Source organism: Herpailurus yagouaroundi, unplaced genomic scaffold (genome assembly GCF_014898765.1).
Source record: "Herpailurus yagouaroundi ecotype Mexico unplaced genomic scaffold, PumYag 438, whole genome shotgun sequence".
Taxonomy (NCBI): Eukaryota; Metazoa; Chordata; class Mammalia; order Carnivora; family Felidae; genus Herpailurus; species Herpailurus yagouaroundi.
In genome coordinates, this window is record NW_024412655.1 from 999770 (window position 1) to 1022758 (window position 22989).

The following is a 22989-nucleotide window of genomic DNA, read 5'->3' on the forward strand; positions in this document are numbered from 1 at the left end:
CCCCCCCCCCCCCCCCCCGTCTGGCCAGCATCTGGAGACCTGTCCTGGGAAAGGGCCCTCTAAAGGTCACGTGAACCACTGTGGAACTGGTGTCTTGGCTCCTGACATCCTGGGAAGTTCACCTTACTATCTAACCTTGATCCCTGTTGCTGCAGTCTGGCCAGGGAGGAAATGGCATTTCTAGAACAACTGCTCTGAACTCACTGTGTCTGTGGGATCCTTTAACAGGCATGCGCCCACATGCACACACACACATCCACACACACATGCATGCACACTCACGCATTTGCTCTCGAACTCACACACACCCTGGTAGAGCCGGGGTTCCGACACAGGGCGGTCTGCCCGCACCGAGGGGGCCCTCCCCCACCTGATGTTCTCGGGAATAATATCTGGGTCACTCCTGCGGGCCCCCACCCCCACCCCGCCGCAATTCCACAGGGAGACCCGGGTCCAGACAGGCAGGTGGCTCTGGTCCAGGCTTCCCAGACCCGCCCCCTCACGTTTCTGTCTGCTTATTCCCTTGGGGCCTGGAGGGTGGTGGGGAGGGACGCTGGAGTCTGGGTGTCTGTGTCTCAGGGTGTTTGTGTCTTAGTGGGACTGACGTGTATGTCTGCGCGCCCGAGGCCGCGTGCGAGCCTGTGTTACGTGGGACCGGACGTGTGCGCGGTCCCGTTTTGCCGACAGAGGCAGGCCCGGGTGGCCTGCCATGTGCCGATCCTGCCATGTGCCGACGGCGGCGCTCGGGGCGGAAGGGGCGGCGGGGCCCGAGCTCGGGGGTCCCTGCCGGCTGGTGGGAGGCCGCACCCATGCCTTCTCCCACACCTGGCGGGCGGGGCGGGTGACTCAGTGCGAGGCCTCGGTGAGTCAGGGCGCTGAACCCCATGCCGGCTCTACCCCGGCCTCTGGCCCTCGTACTGCCACACCCACCGAGGCCACCTCTGCCCACTGCCATTCCCGCTGCCCGGCACCCACCCTGCAGGCGCCCGCTTACCTCTGGCCACCTCGGTGGCGCCCTCGGGCTCCGCCGCCCCGTTGTGCCGCGCCTGCCGGCCCAGCTGCAGGAGGCGGGCGCAGACCTGCTCCTGGACACGGGCCGCCCGCAGCCGCTCAGCGTCGGGCCCCTCTGCGCCCCGGCGGTCCAGCTGCAGGTCGGAGGGCAGCGCCAGGGAGCACACGCCGGCCTCGGGCTGCAGGGCCGACAGCAGGAAGTTACCGTCCTGCATGGCGGCAGGCGCGCGGGGCTGGGTGTGCGCCCGGCCTGGGCCGCCACCGCCGCCGGGGCCTCCTCGGCCTGAGCAGTCTTCACCGTCCCGTCCCCGAAGTCCCCTCCCCACTGGCCTCGCCCAGAGCCAGCCTGGAGACAGACGCCTGCCCAGCCCTGAGCTTGGCTGGGGGCGGGGACACCTGGGCCAGGTGAGAGGGAGGGGCCACCACCAGCTTAAGGTGGAATTTGGGCGGAAGAACAGGCCCCACGTCCCGGCCCGGCCTCCCCGTTCCTTCCGCCCGTTCCGGGACGGGGCGGCAGGGTCCGGGCCCATCTGGGTTCCCCGGCCACAGTGGGGCCTTTGGGGTAGGGGCGGGGTAATCAGGCCCCACTGTCCTGAGTGTCAGGGAAGGGCCAGGTTAGGTCACTGGGGAAGCTACGGCCAGCCACCTCCAGGAGTCTAAAGGGAGGGATCTTCCCTCCCTGGGTGACTGGGGGCCCCGAGCCAGGCAGGGGTCAGCATCCTGGGTCACTATTAGGAATCAGGGGCTAAGGGTGAGGACTGAGGACAAAGGACTTGGGGTGGGGGAGCTTTCGGGTAGAAGAGGGCCCCATGGACCTCGATCTTTGGTGCCCAGGAGACCCCAGAAGCATACAGATAGACTGGCCCACACCCTAGTCTTGTGACCCTCTGGATCTCTGTCCTGTAGACCCCAGAAGTTGCTCCCATATCCCCAACTTCTGCAGAGGCCTCCAAAGGGCTGGCTTGGCCCTCTCTCTCACCCCTCCCTGGCTTCTGCCCCCCAGGCTGTGAGGTAGAAGGCCATTCCCTACATGTGAGTCAGGGCTCAGCTCAACAGAGCTCTGATGGGGCAGGGTAGGCAGGACTGCCACAAGGCATTGACTCAGAGCCCCCCCCCCCCCCCGGGCGCGCCCCCCCCCCCCCCGTCCAGGCTGGGGGTGCAGGAGCAGAGGCTGTGTCAGGGGACGAAGAACCCAGGAATCTGGCAGAACAGTGATTAGGAGGGGTCGGCATCAGGGGTGGGGAGGGGGGCCCGGGCCTATCAGGGCTTGCCCCCAGAAAGTCTCCCTGGGGTGCTCCCATCCAGCTGGACCAGCATGCTGCAAGGCCTCCTGGGTAGGCCTGGAGTGAATCTAGGATAGGCCCCTGGTGGATGGAGTAGGGGCAAGGGGTGAGCTGGGCAGGGCTGGAGGGGTGGGGGGGTTGAGTGGCTTCAGGTACCTCCTGGGGCCCCCTTGAGGAGTCACTGTGGGGCCCACCCTAACAGCCTCCTCTCTCCCGCGGGAGTCCCTTACCCTGGCCCCTGAAGACAACTGCCTTAATCTGCAATCAGTCTTTTCAGGGGATGTGGCCCCAGGTGGGGATGGTGGATGGGGGCCTGGGGGTGAGGAGGGAGGTCAGGGTCAGAAGGCCGGCCTAGGAGTGAGGTCAGTGCTGGAGAGGAAGGGGCAGGGTGGGGACAGGCTCAAAGGGGAGGGGAGGGTCCTCGGAAAGGTCAAGGTGAAGCCTGGGGTGGGACTGCTGGGCCGAGGTGGGCGCTTGGGTGGGAGACCTACCGTGCTGGGGGTCTGGATCCTGCAGGCTCCATGGCTCAACCCGGAGGCCGCTGCTACAGGCAGAGGGGTCCTGGACTCCATCCCAGGCCCAGCGCGTCCGTCTGGGGCGGCCTCTCACTGCAGGACGGGACTGTGGGGGCACCAGGAGGGCGGGGTGGGAACGCCCGCACGCCTAGCTCATCAGACCGGTTGCTTCCCTGGGAGACGTGTTTTGTGTGGAAAAATCCTGGGAGACAAGTTTGTGCGGCGCTGAGCTCACCTGAAGGCACACGCCTGGCACGGGCCTCGGGCCCGCCCTCCATCTGGGGTCTACCTGGGCCCACCTGGGGCCCTGCCTGGGGAACCAGCCTCGAGGCTGCAGGTAGGGGTTCAAAGGGCTTGTGGGGTAGCCCCAGGGGTACGCCGGGTCAGCCGGGGCTGCAGAGGAGTGGAGGGGGCTTTGCTGGGGTGGCACGGCTGGCTCCCACTGCCCCAAAGCTGTGCTGAGCATCCCTGAGGACATGTGGACCCCTCCCCCACCATGGACCTCTTACCTCTGTGGCCCAGCGTTCCTAGGAAGTCTGGGATTCTGGGCGCTGTAACCACCGCAGGGCCAGGGGGCTGGCCGTGGCCCAGACCTGTTACCAGCACTCTGAAGCCCAGGCTGGGAGCCACATCTGGCCTCTGCGACCAGCCTTCTGCTCTGTCCTCCTCAGAGTTCCCCTTTCCCTGTAGTGCAAGGAAGATTCAAGCCTAGGCTTCATAGTAGGCTTCCTGGGGGAGGTGGATTTGTGGCAAATGGAAGATCCATCTAGGGAGCTTAGAAAACGGATAGGGCCGTTTGTGGGGCAGGGCCTGGGAACCCGCGTCTCACCCTCCAGATGGCTTATGGTGCATCATCAGTGTTGAGAACCTGAGGCCTGGGGCCTCCACGGGGGAGTAAGTTAGGCTCTCACTTGGGAGGTGGGCAGCTCCTGGGGGGAGCCTGGACTCTGCTCTGGGGAGTTCGAAGGAAAGGCTGTGGCAGCTTGAGTGGGGTGACTTAGCATTTATACTCCTCCATTGCACTGGGCATAGGGGATGTGCCAGGTGGTCGACTGGAGGTGGGGACCCCCAGGCGGCTGTTAGAAAAACCTCTGGAAGAGGAGCGGGGGACAAAAATCAGGGGGCAAGGGATGGGGAGGCCTCCAGGGCTCAGTGCCAGAGTGGAGGGAGGGGGTGGAAGGAGGACCCCCTAGTGCTGGCTTCAGTGACCTGGAACTGGAGGAGGGGCCCAGAGGGCACCCCAGCCCTACCCCACCATCGGGAGCGGGGTGTGGAGTAGTGGTTATTAGGGAGCAGAAGATGGGGAAAGTTTGCCGCAAAAGAATATCGACAACAAATGTGGGCGCTGGCGCACAGAGCGGTTAAGCGGATTGCCTGGGACCACACAGCCCGCAAGGGTGGGGGTGGATCGGCGAACCTGCCGGGAGCTGACGGCTGGAGGGGAGGGCGCAGCAGCTCACTGGCGGCGGGAGGGCCAAGGCTCACATCTTGTTTCCTTCCCGCTCCAGCACCCCCCCCCCCACCCCGGGCGCAGCCTCCCAGGCTTCCTGTCTGTGAGCCTGTGCCCACGCTCGCAAAGCTTCCAACGTTCCACGGGCTGGGATCCCGCCAAATGCAGCCTGCGCCCGCTTCGTCCACAGAGCCCACCTGGGTTAGCGCGATGGCCACCAACCCCCTGGCCCTGTGGGCAGGCTGCCCTCTGCGTCTAATTCCCGGGGACCCTGGTTGGGACCTTTGGGACCTGGCATCCTCTGTGCCCCCACCTCTTGCCTTGCGCCTTTGGCGTGGAAGGTAGGTGAAGGATACGGGCGCCAGGTGGCCCAGGGAGCGGGGTGGCACTCTGCATCTCCACACCCATCCACCCAGCTGTTCCCCCGCATCTGTCCGTCCGTCCGTCCGTCCGTCCGTCCCTTGTGTGTTGGTCAGATGTGTCCTGAACTCTTCTAGGCACCTGGGGCTCTTCTGGGGAAGGCAGGTGTGACCCAGATGTGTGCAGCTTTCCCCGGGAGCTCTCCTGCCCCGCAGGAGAAACCGGCGCTGACCCGCCCTGCCCCGAACCGCCCCGACCCGGGCCGTGTTCTCCGGGATCTTCACCTCTGAAGCCCGCTGACCACCTGTGCCTGTGCATTGGCTAAATTTCTGGCATCAGTTGGTTCAAACTTTTGATCCTGGCATGTATTTATTTCAGAAAAGTCTTCTCCTGCTACATCACTCACATACTTTTCTTCTCTTGTCTCCTCAGAAATCGCTTTTAGCTCTGTTCTTTTCCATTTCATTTTGTGCACTTTTCTTGGACTTGTCTTCTGTGTCCCTGGTTTTTATCATTGATTTTTAAAGAAGACTGAATTTTTTAGAGCAGTTTTAGGTTCACAGCAAAATTAAGAGGAAGGTACGGCGATTTCCCCGCCCCCCCCGGGGAAGACTCCCCCCTTCCCAGCATGCCCCCCCAGAGTGATACATTCGTTACGACTCACAAGCCTACATGGACACATCATTACCACCAAAGTCCACAGTCCACACTGGTGGTGCATACTCTGTGGGCTTGGACAAATACGTAATGACATGTGCCCATCATTGTGTCAGCCAGAGTGGTTTCACTGCCCTAAAACCCTCGGCCTACTCATCCCTTCCCCCACCCTTACAACCCCTGATAACCACTGGTCTTTTCAGCTGTGTGAGAAACTGGCAAGTGTCTTCCAGGGTGGCCACACCAGTGTGTATTCCCACCAGCAATGACAGAGTTCCTGGTGCCCAATGTCCTCGTCAGCGTTTGCTGTCAGTGTTCCAGATTTGGGCCATTCTAACAGGTGTGTAGAAGGATCTCGTCGTTTTAATTTTCATTTCCTGATGACGCAGGACACACAGCGGCCATTCGTGTGCTCACTTGCCATCCGTGTATCTTCTTTGGTGAAGTGCCTGTCAAGGTCTCTGGACCACTTTTTACTGTTTATTTAAAAATGTTTTGTTTTGGCGTACCTGGGTGGCTCAGTCAGTTAAGCGTCTGGTTTCGGCCCAGGTCATGATCTCACCGTTCGCGGGTTCAAGCCCCGAATCGGGCTCTGTGCTGACAGCTCGGAGCCTGGAGCCTGCTTCAGATTCTGTGTCTCCCTCTCTCCTTGCCCCTCCCACACTCACGCTCTGTCTCTCTCTGCCTCAAAAATAATTAAACAACTACAAAAAGACATTTTAAAAATGTTTTGTTTTGTTGTTTATTTTGTTATTATTGAGTCTGAAGAGTTCTTTCCGTATTTTGGATAACAGTCCTTTATCAGATGTGTCTTTTGCAAATATTTCCTCCCTGGCTGTGACTTGTCTCCTCATTCTCTCGATACTGTCTTTCACGGAAGTTCATGAAGTCCTGCTTACCAATTACTACTCTCATGGACCATGCCTTTCGTGTCATGTCTAAAAAGTCATCATCATGCCCCAGGTCATCCAGGTTTTCTCCTATGTTATCTTCTAAGGGTTTTATAGATTCGTGTTTTACATTAAGGCCTAGGATCCATTTCGAGTTAACCTTTGCGAAGGTTTAAGGTCTGTGTCTGTTGCACGTGGACGTCCAGCTGGCCCAGCAATGTCGTTGAAGAAACGGTCTTTGTTCCTTTGTCAAGGACCGTGTTTATGTGGGTCTGTTTCTGAGCTCTCCGTTCTGTTCCATTCACCTATTTGTCTACTTTCCATCAACATCACAGTCTCGATCACTAGCTTTTCAGTCAGGTGGCATCCACCGAAGTTTGTTCTTCTCCTTCAGTGTTGTGTTGGCCATTCTGGGCCATTCGCCTCTTCGTATAAACTTTAGAATCAATTGTTGATATCCACAGAATAGCCTGCTATGGTTTTAAGTGGGATTGCATTGAATCTACAGATCAAGTTGGGAAAGAACAGGCATCATGGTAATATTGAGTCTTCCTATTGATGAACACGGATATTTCTCCATTTAGTTGATTTTTCTTTGATTTTGTTCATTACAGGCTTGTAGTTTTCCTCATATAGATCTCGTGCATATTTTGTTAGATTTAACTGAAGTAACTAATTTTTTTGGTATTAATGTGAATGGTATTGTGTTATAAATTTCAAATTCCAGGGGCGCCTGGGTGGCTCAGTCAGTTAAGCGGCCGACTTCGGCTCAGGTCATGATCTCGCGGTTCGTGAGTTCGAGCCCCGCGTCGGGCTCCGTGCTGACAGCTCAGAGCCTGGAGCCTGTTTCAGATTCTGTGTCTCCCTCTCTCTGACCCTCCCCCATTCATGCTCTATCTCTCTGTCTCAAAAATAAATAAACGTTAAAAAAATTTTTTTTTTAAATTTCAAATTCCAATTGTTCATTGCTGGTGTATAGGAAAACAATTGACTTTTGTGTATTAACCTTATTATAGCCTGCAACATTGCTACAATTGCTTATTAATTCCAGGAGGGTTTTTTCTTTTTGTTTTTTTTTTTTTTTTTTTTTGCTGATTCTTTTAGATTTTCTACATAGATGATCATCAGCAAACAAAGCCATTCATGTATGTAACCCTTTTATTTCCCTTATGTATACTTTTTATTTCTTTTTCTTGTCTTATTGCATTAGCTAGTACAGTTGACCCTTGAACAACATGGGTTTGTGCCGTGCGGGTCCACTTATTGGTGGATTTTTTAAAAAATAAATACAGTACTGTGCTGTATTTTCTCTTCTTTATGATTCTCTTAATAACATTTTTTCTAGCTTATTTCAAGAATACAATATATAATACACATATTTAAAATACATGTGTCAATTGGTTGTTATCGGTAAGGCTGCCCGTCAACAGTAGGCTGTAAGTAGTTAACTTTTGGGGGCGTCAAAAGTTACGCACAGATGTTTGACTGTGCAGGGATTTTGCCCCTAACCTGGAAGTCAGCTGTACTTCCAATGTTGTTGAAACGGAGTGGTGAGAGGCATTTACTGCTAATTAAAAAAAAAAAAAAAAAAAAAAGTCCTCAAGTGTCACCTCTGAGCCCTTGTACCCCCAGTGGCATCCTTGGTAGCTTTACAGCCTTCAGATCTTTTCTGGGATGTCACCTTCCCAGACTTGCTTTTTCTGACCACTGTTTACAACTGCAGTCTCACTCAAACTTACTATTCCCTTTCCTGGCTTAATTTTTTCCACAACAGTTGCCACCATCTAATATGCTAGACGTTTTCTTATTCTGTCTCTCATCTGCCAAGTTCTACAAGGACAGACTCTTGTCTCTTTTGTTCACCTTTCCTCAGCACCTAACACAGTCGGTGTTCAATGAACAGTTGTTAAAATGGATTAATAAATTATGGTTTATGTATAGTCCAGATTATATGTGATTTTGAGATTTTTTCTGCTTCTGGAAGTAATTTTTTTTTTTTTTTGGTGTGAGGCTTCATCTGCCTGTTGCTTGCATGCCCCCTGCCCTTTAGAGGATGTATTCCTTTTTTTAATGTTTATTTATTTTTGAAAGAGAGAGACAGGGTGTGAACCAGGGAGGGGCAGAGAGAGAGAGGGAGACGCAGAATCCTAAACGGGCTCCAGGCTCTGAACCCTCAGCACAGAGCCTGACACAGGGCTCGAACTCATGAACTGCAAGATCATGACCTGAGCTGAAGTGGGATTAACTGAGTCCCCCAGGCGCCCTGAGAATGTATTTCTAAATCCAGCACTCGTTTTTTTCTTGTTATGAAATATCTGTGAGTGCAGAAAATTCCCACTCACTAGATACTTGAACTAGATACTTGGGGAGAAGTGGGCAGTGTGAGCTAAAGGCATCTGGTAGCTTCTGAGCAGGTATGTGGCAGCGTGGTGGTGTCCTCTGCCCTGTAGGCACTCGCGCTCCGTGGACCCGCAGGACTTGTGAGGCCCACGTTATTACATGGGACTTGGTGTCTACACACATCTGCTGGCTACCCTGGTCAGCAGTGGCAGTGGTCAATGTCCCTTCCAGCAGGGTCATTTCTAGAGTCTTCTCAGGGCCAGATGGTGGTATCCATCTGGTTCTTCTTTCATTGGAATCTTTCCTGCTGCCCCATGTTCATGGTGAGGTATGACCTAAGGAGACAACTTGGGTCAATCTCACAAGGGTTATTTGGGCTGCTGGGTGCATGTACTGCCTTCCCACTGAATGTCAGTGAGGAGGTACAGAGAACTATGGCCCCAAAGAATCCAGGCCCTAACCCTGGAACCTGTGGCTGTCAACTGACATGGCAAAAAGAACTTTGCAGATGTGATTACGTAAAGAATGTTGGTGGAGATGGGGAGATTATCCGGGAATAATGGAGGGGAGCAGCGTAACCACACATGTCCTTACAAGAGGGAGGCAGGAGGGCCAGAGAGATGTGATGATGGAAGCAGAGGTGACAGACACAGGAAGGGAGGGCTCTGAAGCTGCTGGCTTTGACATGAGCAGCAGCCCTGAGCCAAGGAACTCAAGTGGCCTCTAAAAGTGGGGACAGGACAAGGCAGATTCATCTCTAAAGCCTCCAGGGGCGCCTGGGTGGCTCAGTCGGTTAGCGGCCGACTTCAGCTCAGGTCACGATCTCGCGGTCCGTGAGTTTGAGCCCCGCATCGGGCTCTGTGCTGACAGCTCGGAGCCTGGAGCCTGTTTCAGATTCTGTGTCTCCCTCTCTCTGACCCTCCCCTGTTCATGCTGTCTCTGTCTCAAAAATAAATAAATGTTAAAAAAATTTTTTTAAAGCCTCCAGATCGGGCCACAGAAACCTTGTTTTTGGGCTTCTGACCTACAGAACATGGAGGTCATACATTCTGTGTTTCTGGAAATCTGTCACGGCAGCCACAAGGACCTCATATAGGCAGCTGCTTAGTACCAGGCAGAGCGCTGGGACCCATCTTCAGACAGCTGAGACCCCCAGGGAGGGGCTGGGCCTCGACAGCATCATCCAGCCTCTGGGTCAGCACTCTCCTAGTGTGCTCCTGACCCTGAACTTCCACTGACACGAACAGAAGTAAAAGAATCACGCCCCCCCCCCCCCCCACCCCCATCATGGCGTAAACCAGCTTGAGTTGGGTTTCCTGCTTCTGGCAGCTCAGCCCTGAGTGCCACTCCCAACGTGGCCACAGAACGGGTGCCGAGTTCACCTTGACCTTCTAGGAAGACCGGGTAGGGCTAACATCCAAGTTCTGTTTTCAAAAGGAGTGAAATGACCGAACGTTCTTTTCTCAAAGCTGTGCAGGCCCTGCCCCGTGTCTGTCACTGGTGGCCACATGACTCCACGGGCACCGAGCAGCAGGAAAGAGGCCCGAAGCCCTTTCACCTCCAGGTCCCACCTCTGAAGGTCAAGAGGAGAGGGCAGGAAGAGAGTGGTCTCGGGAGAGGGTGGGGTCGGTAGCCGCCGCTGCTGTGGGACAGGAAGGGGCCTCAGGGGCAGAGAGAGTGCCCGTGAGGGCAGGGCTCCTGGCAGTCACTGAGGCTTATCTCTGCCCTCCCAAGAGAACCAGGCAGAGGACAAGTCAGAACTAAAAAAAATATTTCATTTCATTCTGAATAAAAAACGGAACAGACAGAACTCTCGGAAATCCTGAAAACAACGTCATCGCTACAGCAAAATTTCACAGAAATCATCGCGCAGAGTGTGGAGACCAAGCCCGGGCCCCAACCAGCTGTGAAGGCTGCCTCTCTGGGGAGGGGCACAAAGGGGGCGGTGGCCTCGCTGGGCCAGGCACAGGTGGTGGCCATTCCCCTGCGATAAGCCTTGCCGGGGTTCCCAGGGACCAGGCTCAGGGCCCGGCCTCCAGCCCCCACCACGGGACGGCGGCCAGGGGCCGGGAGGGGGTTGCCTGGTCTTCAGGATCCCTCGGTGCGGGAGCCCTTCCGGCCACGTGCGCCCCACATTCCCCGCTTGGAGTGGTAGTGGTGGTAGAAATTCCGCACTCGGAGTCGCTCCACCTCCAGCCCTGCCTGCAGGACCCTGGGTGGAAAGGGGGTGTCAGGACCCTGGAGAGGGGTGCCTATAGGATCTGGGTGGTAGGGGGATAGTTGTGGCTGCCCTGGCTCTTCCGGAGCCTGGGGGCAGGGCAGCATGGAAGTGCTCAGGACCCTGGCCCAAGGGCTAGGGGTGTCAGGCCTTCCACTACTGTGGGACCCCAGTGGGAGATGGGGACTCAGGGCCACCACTGGGCCTACAGGATCTGGGGACACAATTTGTTGCAAGGCTGTTCCCGAGTCTGCAGAACCCTAGAGCTAGGAAGAGGTGTGGGGTGGGGTGGGGTGGGGTCACAGATCCTGGGATACGAAGCGGAAGTCCCTGCAGCACGTGAGGACCCTGGGGTACCCTCCCCGCTCAGAGGAGGTATCCTCAGTCCCCGAGATGGGGGGCAGTCACCTGTCCAGGAGCTCCCAGTCCTCGCCCCCCCACTGGTCCCGGAACTCCTCAGTGTTCATGCCCCCGACGCGGTCGAAGTCTGACTTGTAGATCCCGAAGAGGCCGAAGCCATTCACCTCCCAGTAACCTGGGTAGGAAGGTGCCCTTCAGACACCAGAACCTGCAAGCCTTCCTCCCCAGCCTCCGGAGGGGGTCTGCTGCAGGGTCCCATCCTCAGAGGGGTGTCAAGAGTCCCTCTTCTGTGTGGGGTCATAACCTGTGGCCCTGCACACGACTGGGGTGCTGGAGGAGGTTCCCAGGCATGACACTGGAGGCTCTGGGGTCCTAGGCAATAGGCGGGGCATTGATGGATCCCCAGCTCCACCTCCAGGGTTTGGAGAGGCCCCCAGGGGCCTGGGCCTCACCCTGCCGTTGGTGGAACTCCCAGTGTTATTGGGGCATGGGGGGGCATCCAGGGCATTACCGTGCGGGTCCCCCGGCGAGCTCCCACAGCCCAGGCGCATGACCACGGGCGCAAAGGCCAGTTTGCCCTCCACGCAGTGTTTGCGGATGCCGTCCAGGATGTTGGGCGGGAAGTGGATGTGCAGATCACAGAGGAAAACGATGCTGCTGGCATCCTGGAGGCCGAGGTCACGGGGAGGCCTGAGCACGCCCCTCCGCTCCCCCAGCGACTTCCTTCCTTGGTGGTCCGGACGGGCTCTCCCTGCTCTCCCAACCCTCCCACGCACCTCCACTGCGTCCACTCCAGCCTGCAAGCCCGCCGAGCGCTCAAAGTTTCCAGTTCGCCTCAAGTACTGGTACCTGGGGGAGGTGGGGAGGAGAGCGGGGGCAGGAGGTCACAGGCCCTGACCCCGGCGGGCCGGGGCTAGAAGACCCGCGTCCCGGAAGGGGCGGGGGAGGCAAGACGCGCTCGGCCGTCCCGGGCGGGGGCGCTGTTACCGGGGCAGCCGGGCAGAGCGCAGCGCCTGCTCGACGTCCATGTCCTCGCTCTCAAAGTCCACCAGGGTGATGCTGAAGTGCGAGTCCCCCGTGCGGGCGTGCAGCGCGGCCATGTCCGCCAGGAACTGGGCCACCCAGCGCGCCTGGTTCTTCACTGGAGGAAGGTGGTGCCGCTGAGCCCACCCCGACCTGACTCCGCGGGAGCCGGTGCACGGCCAGCGGCGCTCCCACTGGCCGCGCGGGCTCGGGGAAGCCCAGCCCACGTCCCAGGTGCCCGGGCCCGAGGCGGTCCCGCGCACCTGGCACGATGAAGTGTACCATCACATCCTGGCGCCAGGCCAGGCGCAGCGGCCGGCAGAGCTCGGGGCGGCCGTCGGGGCGCGTGGGGGCGGCGGGAGCGGGCTCCGGGCTCTCTCCGTCGGCGTCGGCGCCTCCCGCGTGGGCTCCGGGCAGTCGCAGGAAGACGTACTCTGACAGGCGCAGGCGGCCGCCCCCGCGCTCCTGCAGCTCCAACTCCAGCAGGAAGCGGCTTCCGCGCGCGGAGTCCCGGCGCTTCTCCACGTTCACGATGCGCAGAAGCGCGTAGCGCCTGGGAAGCGGGGGCTGGGTCGGCACGCTTGGGCTCCGAGCTTGCGGCCCTCCCTCTTCCCTGCCCCCCTTCCCCCCCCCCCCCCCCCCCGAGTGTCCCTGCGGGTCGCCCCCAGCCCCAGAAAACCAGGCGGCCACTCAGAAGACGGGCTGGGGCAGCTGCCGTGAGTTCCCTCGTGTCCCAGGCTGCCATACCCCGACCACGCCGCGTCCTGCCGGGGAGCTCCGAGAGGGCGGGCGCCCGTTTCGTGCCTCCCCTCCCTAGGGCAGCCTCCTCTGTGGTCTCCGTGTCACCGCTCACGCATCCACAGTGACCTTTATGACGGCGCCACCCACTGTCCACAGGACGAGGTTCGCTGGTCTTACACTGACATTCTAGGGCCTTAAGCCGACTCGAGCTTGCCTTCAGCGTCCCCTCGTGCTGAGTGAGCCGGCTTCCTCCCGCACTGGCTCTTTTTTTCTGGGGTATCCAATCTGCAAGCTTGCCCCAATCCTCCCCGGCTCTTTCCGAGGCTCCTCAGATAAGCCTCCCTTTTGCCTCTCCTGGCACCAGCCCCGGGGCTATCCTGACCCGGGGGAAGATGCCACTGGGCCTACCCTGAGCCTCTTGTGCCCCTTCCCTCCTTCTGGCCCTGCTGAGCGCCTTCGTCCTCCACTCTGTTACCAAGCAGAGGCTTCTCATCCTGGGAAAACAGGACCCTGCCCTTGACTAAAGTGGCTTTTTCCTTTCTCCAAATGTCCTCCCTTTGCAGCCCCCTGACCATGGGAGCCTACCTGTGTGACCCCCAAGGAGTCCCCACTCCTCCCTGCAAACCCCGCCATTCCCACTGTGCTCTCCCCAAGCGTCAGGGACTTTCTGCCCCAAACACTCTGGGTCTTTCTGAACTCTCAGTCCTTAGGCCCACCCACACCCTACTCTCACGAAGCTTTGAGCCAAGAACTCAGCCACCTAGAATCAAATCCCTGCCCTTCCCACAGCATCTCATCGCTGCCCTGGCACAAGCCAGGCAGTCATGGCCCCTGTGGGCTTCCCATCCTGTCCACTCCCCTCCAAGGCAGCAACAGGCCTGTCTGCAACCCCAACAGGTCGGCCCCTGTCTTGCTCGAAACCTGGTACGGTCTGCAAGAAAAAGGGAGTCCTGAGCAGGTTGCTCGAGGCCCACGATGGCCCCTTCTCCGTCCTCTGCACACCGGGCCCCTGGCCTCCTGCCCCAGTGCCTTTGCCTACCAGTGCTGTCTGTACTGGTTCTACTCCTCTTTTAAGGCTCACAGAACCCACCAGTGTCTCCTTTGGGGCCAACTTCGGGGCCTCCCATTCTCTGCCCCGCTAGCCTACATATGGGGGTGGTGACAGGCCTGGATTCCTGGGGGGTGGGGGCGGGGATCAGAGGCAGCAATGGGGCAGGAGCCCTGCGTTCCCCTGAGCTGGAGAAAGACCCTCTGGGAAGACCCAGGAGCCCTGTACCAGAAGGCGAGGAGGGGTCCAGGGACTCTCAGCCTGACCTTTGGGTCTCTACTTGGAAGAGAGCCCTGGCTGGTTCAGATTCATTCTTGGGTTCAGGCCCAAGGTGACAGGGTGGGTTTGGAGGTTCAGGACAAGGGAGCCCACCCTGGGTGCCTGTGAGGAGGTGAGGCTTCTAACACTGAACAGGGACCCTGGACACTAAGAAGCCCCAGGAGACAGGGAAGAGACAGGGAAGAGACAGGGAGAGACAGCTCTTCCCTTGGAGGTCCGTGTGCCATGCCCAGACCAGCACCCTGTTAAACCCTGGGAAGGTCTGAAGGTTCCACAGAGGCCAGGACTTCCCCTTCCCAGGCACACACTTCCCAGGGCCTCCCTCCCCCCCCCCCCCCCCCCCCCCAGGGCCTCCCCTCCCACACTCACCTCCTCCAGGGCCTCCCCTCCTACATGACCCCCCGACCCTCCCATACTCACCCCCCAGGTCCTCTCCTTCCCAGGAACGCCCCCTTCCCCTCTCCTCTCCTCCTATACGCATTCCCCAGGGCCTCCCCTCCCACACTCACCCCTCCAGGGCCTCCCCTTCCCCGGCGCACATCCTCCCAGGGCCTCCCCTCCCACACGCACCTCCCAGGGCTTCCCCTTCACAGGCACCCCCTCCAGAGCCTCCCCTCCCATATGCCCTCCCCCCAACATTCACCAACCCCCAGGTGCTCCCCTTCCCAGGCGCACGTCCTCTAGGGCCTCCCCTCCCACGCGCACACTCCGGACGCACCCGCCGTGGCGCGCGTTGAGCCGCTCCATGTACTGGGCCACCACGTCCACGGCCTCGGCCTCGGGCAGCTGCAGGTTTCCCGACACGTTGCAGCGCAGGTCGTTCCAGTCAGAGCGTAGCTGCTCGAAATCCACGGCGCCCACGCTGAACGTGCGCTGCCAGTCAATGGCGTCCTCGCGCCAGCGGCCTCGGGGGGCTCCCGCGGCCTCCTCGCTGTCCTCATCTTCGCCCCGCGCCCCGTCGTCGTCATCGTCTGCCTCCTCCTCATCGCCCGCTGCAGGCAGCTGCGCCCTGGACACTTGGGACAAGCTCAGGAAGGAGGTCACGGGCTGAGCTTCCGACGACAGGTTCGCGGCCGCGGTCGGAGCTGGGAGTCCCAGCAAGCGCGGCTGGCCCTCCAGGCTCCCCTGGGTGGCCTGCGCCCGGGCCGGGGGCCTCAGCTCTGCGCCCGGGGAACCACCGGTCCTGCGGCCTCGAGACCGCGGCGGCCGTGGGGGCGCCCGCAGCTGCACCCGGGGAAGAGGTCTGGGGCGGAGGAAGACTCCGGGGAAGGGCGGCCAGGGTGGGCCGCGTGGGCCGAGAGGCGCCCGCAGTCCCGGCCGCACCCGCGTCACATACACCTTCGGGGGCTGCTGCTGAGCCGCAGCTCGGGGGCGCAGGGCGCGGCCCAAGAAGAGGGGCAGGGGGCGCGCGGCCCGGTCGGCCCAGCTCAGCGCCCGGGAGCGCCGGGTGGTGGGCAGGTCTCCGGGGCTGGGAGGCACCGGCGGGGCGGGCGTGGCTCCGGGCGCTGTGGGGGCCGCGGGCAGGGGGAGGTGGCGGCGGCTCTGCAGGGGGGACGCCTCCGTGGGCTCCAGGCTGTCTAGCAGCTCCCCCTCTTCCTCATCGTCCAGGAAGTCTGCGGGAAGCAGCCCAGGTGGGCACAGGCTGGGGGGGGCGCACTCCACGCCCAGGTGGGCACACGCTGGGGGGCGCGCGCGCGGGGGGCGGTACTCACCATCCGGGTTGAGAAAGAGGAAGGCTCGGCGCTGCACCTCTTCCTCCTCATCTTCCTCTCCCTCCTCCCTGTCCATCTTCATGTATTTATAGAACCCAAACCTGGGGCGGTGAGGGGCATCAGAGAGGACCCCCCCCCTACCTGCCGCTGCCCCCCGCCCCATCCCTTGCCTGCCCCGCCCACCTCTCCAAGTACAGCGGCGACTCTCGGTAGAAGCACTTGTTTTCCGTCTCCATGTGCGTGAGGCGCGTGTGGTCATTGGGGTAGACAAAGGACAGGTACACCTGTGGGCGGGGCAGAGGGCTCAGGGGACCCTGGGCGGGAGGCCGGGGCCTCAGGGAAGGTCTTGGTGAGGGGCACTTACAAACTGCAGCCCCTGGTATCTCGCGATTGGAAAGTCCTTGACAACATAGGTGGGGGCGTAGGCGCAGGGCTCCAGCACGTTCTCCAGACTGGAAGGCTCCACCCGAGGTGCTGTGGGAGGAGTGGTCACAGAGCGGCAGGCTGGGTATCCCTGCCCCCCCCTCCCCCCCTCCACGGTCCCCTCTCACTGAGGAAGAAGGTGTCTCGGGGGTCTGGGCGCAGCATGTCAGCTCTGGGCTCCTCCTGTGGCAGGCGCCCCCCCACGTGGCTGGCTGGAGACTGGGGGACATGGGCCACGTGGTCCATCTTCAGGGACGATTCATCTGGGGACAGAGGAATGTGTGGGGTCCTCAGGAGTACCCAAGGACCACTCCTCACCCCTCCCCACCCACATCCAGAGACCACCCCAAAGAGACCGCAGATCAGGAGCCCACCCCCGCTCCCCAAAGAGGCACTGGGCTCCACACCTGTGTACAGGGAGATGTGAGCAGAGCCTATGACCTCAAACTTCAGGCCTGGCAGGAAGGCTCGCCACTAGGGAAGGGAGAGAGCGGTCAGGACCAGAGCTCTGTGGTCCTGGAGCTGGAGAGGAATGGGTCTTTTCTGAACGTGGGCACGGGGAGCAGGTGGGGACAGCCCCTTCGAGAGCACAGGAAGCTTGGAGGTTGGATGGCAGAGGGGTTCTTGGTGGATGGGACACCCCCCTCCCATGCTCCCTCCAGGCCTTTCCTGACACCCTGAGCACTTCCTTGCCCGCTGGTTATGGCTTTGCCACCGCCTCCTTCCCCATGCTGCAGCCATCGCCTTCCTGGCGGTCACAGCTAGCCTTCTAGAGGCCCCTACCCCTCACCTCACTGGACCTCACCCTCCCTGTTTCCCCATTCCTGTGGCAGCTCCTTCTCAGTCTCCTCCTTTGCAGACTCGGTTCCTCCCTCCCTCAAGTTGGGGTTCCTGGGAGCTGTTCCAGGCCCTCTCCCTTCCTAGCTCATTCTGGGTCTTCTTGGCACCCCCTTGGCTTCCACAAGATCACCCCAAGCCTGCGTTTCCAGCCTGGACTCCCTGCCAGCTGAGCTGGGTTGATGCCTAGCACACACAGTCGATAAATGCCCCATCTCGGCGCCTGGGTGGCGCAGTCGGTTAGGCGTCCGACTTCAGCCAGGTCACGATCTCGCGGTCCGTGAGTTCGAGCCCCGCGTCGGGCTCTGGGCTGATGGCTCGGAGCCTGGAGCCTGTTTCCGATTCTGTGTCTCCCTCTCTCTCTGCCCCTCCCCCGTTCATGCTCTGTCTCTCTCTGTCCCCAAAAATAAATAAACGTTGATAAATGCCCCATCTCCCCTAGCCAGGCTCAGTCCCCACCTCCCTGCTTCAGGGACCATGTCTAAAAGATCCGCCCCCGCCCAGGCTCTCTGCAGCAGTGGCCAAAGGGTTTTTCCTGAAGTGCAAGTCCAATTGCTTTGGGCTGTCCAGGGTTCGCGTTGCAGGCCCTGCCTGGCCACTGGATCCTCTGGAGTTCTGGAAGAACTCTGCTGTTCCTCTGCTGTTCTTGAGATCTGGAGTTCACCTGAGGCACCCCAATTCTCTCCTCACTGGATCTCCCTACGAATGTCTCATCTCTCAAGACTCTACTCAAGCACCACTTCTCCATGAAGCCTCCCTGGGCAGAGTTGATCTTGGACGCCCCCGTCCCTGAGTATCTGCTTTGCTAACTAGATGGGAACTCCTGGGGTGAGGGGGCAGGACCCACACCATTGTCCTGCAGGGAGTGTTGGGAGCAGAGAGAGCAGGGGAAGGGACGTGGATTCTCCAGAAGCCCACGGATGGCAGGCCACACTCACGCCCACTTCCACGTGGTCTGAGCCTCGGTCGTCCTGCTTGTGCAGCAGCTCAAAGTAGTACCTCCGGGAGGCCATGAGCCTGGGGACATAAGCGGTCAGGGGGACATGCTCCTACCATGCTCCCGGAGCCCCAAACAGAAACCCCAGAAAAGGTGGGGGGTGCTCAGGGGTGGTCCCTCGGGGCGATGGCAGTGTGGCCACGACAGTACAGGTGCAGTGGTTTCCTGTGTGCTGGTGCATGTTCCCCCCCCCCGCCCCCCAATACACCCCGGCGCACACCCGCTCCCAGTCACTCACCGCTTGGGCTTGGACACCTGCGAGCTGAACTTGGTGAATTCCCCAGGTGCTGTCCACTCTGAGCCAGTCTGGGAAGCGATACAGAAGGGTGGGGGGGTTCACCCTCTCCTTGGGGGCACCAGCCTCATCCAGTCCCCGTCCCTCAGAAGCTGGAGGAGACAGGTGACGGAGGCGGAGGAGGCCCAGTGAAGACAGATAGGGGTGTGGGTGGAGGGGCTGGGGCGGGAGGGCTGTGGGGTTAAGGGTACCTTGCCCACAAAGGCCACCAGCTGGGCACCCGCCGGGCTCTCGTTTGGGCTCAGCCAGAACTCAGAGTTGTCATCCGAAGCCACAGAGAACTGGACGTCTCCTAGGCCACAGGACAGGGGCTCAGGGGGGGTGGTGTGGGGCCCTTCCTGCTGCCCCCTCCCTGGCACATCCCCACCCCCGCACCATCTCTCGCCGGGTGGATGAAGCCGAAAATCCGTAGTCCGTAGTTCTTCCACTTGGGGGACACAGCCAACTTCTTCACGGTGGTGCGAGTCTGGGGGGACAGCGGCCTCTGACGTCAAAGCCTTTCCCTGTCCTGCCCTGCCCCCCACCCCCTGCCAGCTCCCTACCACTGGCACTCACGTGTGGAAACAGCGGGAAGTGCAAGTTCCTCCTCAGGTGGCCCACGGCGCCTCCGCACCAGTCCTCAAACACATGCAGGTTCACCTGCCCCTTGTACTGGGGGGCGGGAGGTGGGCCTTACCTTCTGCACAGCACCCCCCCCCCCCGCCCTCCCCTGAAGCTCATCACAAGCCAAGCAGAGCTCACCTCTTCCCACCACGGGGGAACCTGATGGGTGAGGTTCAGAGGGGGTGGCTTTCCAGCCCCCACAGGAAACAGCATGTTTGGGTCCCGTCCTTCCGGCTACGGGACAGAAAAGGCACCAGGGTCAAGAGCAATGGGAAGACAGGGAGGGGTCACCCCCCCACCCCACACACACACCGGGACACACCTCACGAGGACTCTCCTGCACACATCCAGCCGTAAAATCCCGAACCCATGGTACCCCAACCACACACACCCAGGGGACCCTCACCACACCTGCCCAGGCAGGCACTGGCCAGCACGCTCGTGCACACCCATGCCCGCCGGACGTGAACTGCAGGCTGGGCTGTGCTCCGTGCCTGCACCCGCGTCCTCCATCCACCCAGCCCACGGGTCCCGAGGCCACGGGCACGCTAGTGGCCTCAGGGATGTGTGCGTGTGCCGCACACACGTGTTCTTTCCCACAGCCCTGCTCACCACCTGCTCCTCCTCCCGACTCTCGCTGGAGTCCTCCGCCCTCTGTGTGGACAGCGCAGCCCGGACGCCCCTGCCCTCCGTCACACCGCTCAGCTTCTCACCATCTGTGGGCGGCACGTGGGGCATGACTGGGGCCCAGGCTCGCTCCGAGGCGGCCCCTGCTGCTGGGGGTCAGGTGGGGACAGCAGTGTCTCCTGCTGAAGCCTTCGCACTTCAGTCTGCTCCCCGTGCTGCCCAGGGCCCCACCTGTGGCTGTGCAACTGCTCTCTGGGTCCTTCCTCCACATTCCGCCTCTGGGGTGGGCAGCCCCCTCTCAAGCCCTCTACCTGGCTTTTCCTAGCCCCCTGACTGGTGCCAGGGAGCAGAGTCATGTGTGTGCACGTGCTAATGCATATACGTACACACTTATCTGGCCATCCTCACCACGGCTCTGCCTCCGGGAAGGCCCCCAGGACTACTGCGCTGCGCCCTCAGCACTTTTCCCTCGTCCTGAGGGTTCCGCGTCTCCCTCCCTCATCAGAACTGCGTGCTAAGGGTCAGTGCTAGCGCTTGTTATTGGAAAGCTGGTGCTTTTGTCTTCAGGCTAAGCCAGCCCCTGCTCACAGCACATGTGCCACCTGCTGGCCTTAAGAGGGGTTCGGGACCAGAGGAGTCCTGGCACCAGCCTGGACAGAAGAGGAACAGACATGCTGGTCTGGCTGCTGGGGGGGCTGGGGGCCAACATGGCTCCAGCGACTGTGACCCTGAGGAACCCCTCCTAGGTCTGTCTGTGGCTCTCTCCAGAGCTTGGCACCCTTATAAACAACCCCTATCCTAGGGCCGACCATCCCCATGCCCCTAACTCCCTCAAATTCCCAGGCTTCTTGCCTAAGCTGTGGACCTGAACATCCCACCCTGTCCTCTGGGGGGGAGGGGTGTGCCACACCTTGGGACTCAAGGCTCTTCTGGGAGGCTTTATTATATCCCACCTCTGCCCCCAGCCCCATGCTCCCAGCCAGGGATACCCAATCCAGGAGCACCCCCTCTGCTCCAGGGCAAGCCGGAATTTCGACATTCATGCCCATCCTTCAATCCAGACCCACAGATTCCTGTGTGGACACAATTGGCCTGAGTCCCTTCTCCGGGGGAGGGGAGCTGACCTTAGTCTCCTGCCTGTAGGACCCCTGTGGTACTTGCCCACCTGCTCCTTCTTCTGGGTTCCTCCCCCACTGTCCTCCGTCCAGCTGGGAGGTGAGCCCCTAAGAGGCTCCTGGCCAAATCCCCCCAGCCTGGCCCTATGCTCCCTGCCCACCAAGCTAAGTCCATGGGTACCAGGAGCCTTCTGTGGTGGGGTCCCAGCCCAGGCTTCCACCACTGTCCAGCACAGTGAGATCCCCAGAGGGCTCCTGCCACATGGGTATCCTGCAGGATACCAGGAAGGTAGACCCCCCTGTCCCGCTCCAGTGCTGCCTGCCCGGTTGGAAGTGAAGACAGCACTGACCCAACAGTCAAAAAGTCCTCGGGCGTGTCCAGCTGCTCCGCTTCTCACAAGCCTTACCCTGGTGGGAGCCCAGGTGGCTGGACGAAGAGGCTGCAGCCCAGAGCCAGGACCCATGGGCTGGGGCTTTCCTGGAAGGTGCCCCATGAGAGTTTGACCTTCCAGGACGCTGAACAGCTCCTGCTCACCCAGGAGTCGTAAGGGCAGTCTGCTGGTCCAGCTGAGAGCAGAGAGGCCCTCAGAAATGGGGTTCCCACACTTCTACTCCCTCCCAGTTGCTGAGCTAGACTCCCCAGCTACTCAGGAAGTCAGTTGGTGAAGACTGCGGTTACTCAGAAAGCCACAGAGGTGGCTGGGGAAGGGGGGTGGGTTTTCTTCTGTGTCACTGGGTCACGATCTGGGATCCTGCCTTATTTGCTGATAGCTGGGGGAGGGGGGCTTCTTTTAGGGACTGAGCTGTGCTGGGGACCCCTCATGGGTGTGGTGGCTGTGAGGGGTGTAGACTCTGGGGGGTTGGGACAAGCTCCACACCCCTGGCCTGGGAGGTCTGTGGAGCCAGGTGTCCAGGCACATGGAAAGGAGGCAGAAGGGAACCGAGCAGGGAGGCCCTCAGTGGAGTGGCCCTGGGTGCCGTGGGCCAAAGTCACTGTTAGGAAGAGGGTGAGGAAGCGGGACCCACACCCCTGACCTCTCACCCTAAGGGCACCCAGCACCACACTTCCTAAGAAGGGGTAGGGGCAGCCCGGCTGGGAGCTTCCCTGCCTGGGCAGAGGAGGCTTCTGCTCCGGCCTCTGCTGGGAGGTTTAAGGTGGGGTGGGGGGGGTGGGGGGGAGTGTTACTCGTGCCCTGAGGTGCTTCCCTCTCTCCCATGCCCTCCCCCTTCCCCAGGTTCCAGGCTCCCTGCTTCTCCCCTTCCCACCAGGTTGTCACAGGCTCATCCCTCCTGCCAGGCACACTCTCCCCCCAGATGTCGTGGGCGGGCAGCACCACCTTCAAGGGGCCATCCAGACCCCCCTGCCCTGGCTCTTTCGCACCACACTCACCAGGAACTGATTTGCTTTGTGGGTTTATTGTCTTCACCGGAGTGTGAGCTGGAGGAGCCTGGGAAAGTTTACTCCAGGCAGTTCAGGGGTCCCCAGGCTGGACCCCCATCACTGTGCTTCCCCACCCCCACCCCCACCACAAAAGCCTGCCCCTCGTCACAGGGTTAGTTAGGGCACCCCTCAGGAAGCCTTCCAACTGCACCAGTCAGCTCCCTCCAAACCCTCCCCGACCCCCACCCCGAGGGGAGGCTGGACCCCTCCCTCCTCTCTCCCCCAGCAGACGGGTAAACTGAGGAGACAAGCGGTGGGGGTGCGAGGCCTTCCTGAAAAGCCCAGCCTGCAGGGCCTGCGGGCGATCTCCCTGAGAGCCCGCTGTTCACCCCGTCACTGCTGGCTCCAGGTCACATCCCGGAGTCGGCCCAGGTTCGGGGACGCTCCCCAAGAGGGTCGCGGGCGTCACTGCTGACGTCATCGGGCTCCGGGCCCGGCCGAACCGCGCCCCCTGCCCAAATACCGCAGAGCCGGGAAGGGCGGGCGGCCGGGGGTCTCCGGGCGCGGTGCGGAGGCCCGGCCCCCCCCCAGCGCTCCTCGGGGTGCCCCCGCCCCCCGCCCCCGGACGCGCCCCCGTACCTCGCCCGTAGCCCAGGCGCTGGCGCAGCGCGCGGCCCTGGCGCACCAGGCTCAGGTGCACGTACGTGAGCCACGCGGCGCAGGTGACCAGCACCAGCAGCAGCAGCAGCTTGATCTGTTTGCGGATCTTCTTCACCGGGAACCACGGCATCGCGCCCGGCCCCGCCCCGCCTCGGGCCGCGCTC

General features: G+C 60.7%; 2 protein-coding genes across 5 annotated transcripts in view; both read right to left on the bottom strand.

The window, feature by feature from the left end:
• PKP3 (plakophilin 3) overlaps positions 1 to 2922 on the bottom strand; it is a 9598-nt gene extending 6676 nt beyond the window's left edge. Inside the window, exons 1-2 of the mRNA XM_040464287.1 lie at positions 2786 to 2922; positions 995 to 1190 (exon numbers count right to left, since the gene is read on the bottom strand). Of these exons, the coding sequence (XP_040320221.1) occupies positions 995 to 1190; positions 2786 to 2866 (277 nt within the window). The 5' untranslated portion in view covers positions 2867 to 2922. The remainder of the gene's footprint in view (positions 1 to 994; positions 1191 to 2785) is intronic.
• A 7338-nt stretch (positions 2923 to 10260) lies between these two features.
• B4GALNT4 (beta-1,4-N-acetyl-galactosaminyltransferase 4) lies at positions 10261 to 22983 on the bottom strand. Of its 4 annotated transcripts, none has more exons than XM_040464284.1 (20): positions 22805 to 22983; positions 19658 to 19758; positions 19181 to 19276; positions 18995 to 19090; positions 18815 to 18905; positions 18631 to 18731; positions 18383 to 18450; positions 18086 to 18164; positions 16718 to 16784; positions 16439 to 16573; positions 16252 to 16361; positions 16071 to 16171; positions 15888 to 15988; positions 14894 to 15788; positions 12371 to 12660; positions 12072 to 12225; positions 11861 to 11933; positions 11596 to 11749; positions 11133 to 11259; positions 10261 to 10718 (listed from the first exon to the last, which is right to left on the bottom strand). In XM_040464284.1, the coding sequence occupies exons 1-20, from the start codon at positions 22953 to 22955 to the stop codon at positions 10595 to 10597; spliced, it is 3114 nt and encodes a 1037-aa protein (XP_040320218.1). In that variant the 5' UTR covers positions 22956 to 22983; the 3' UTR covers positions 10261 to 10594. The 4 variants fall into 4 exon arrangements, with proteins under 4 accessions (XP_040320218.1, XP_040320220.1, XP_040320219.1 ...); XM_040464286.1 differs by having other exon boundaries at positions 22870 to 22976; XM_040464285.1 differs by having other exon boundaries at positions 19655 to 19758; positions 22870 to 22976.
• Positions 22984 to 22989: the final 6 nt, after the last annotated feature.

Coding starts and splice junctions, on each gene's coding strand:
- B4GALNT4 (XM_040464283.1), bottom strand. CDS start 22,955: ATGCCGTGGTTCCCGGTGAAGAAGATCCGCAAACAGATCAAGCTGCTG. Junction 18,906..18,994: donor ACTTCCCGCTGTTTCCACAC/GTGAGTGCCAGT, acceptor CTGTCCCCCCAG/ACTCGCACCACCGTGAAGAA. Junction 16,785..18,085: donor CAGACCACGTGGAAGTGGGC/GTGAGTGTGGCC, acceptor TCCCTTCCCTAG/TGGCGAGCCTTCCTGCCAGG.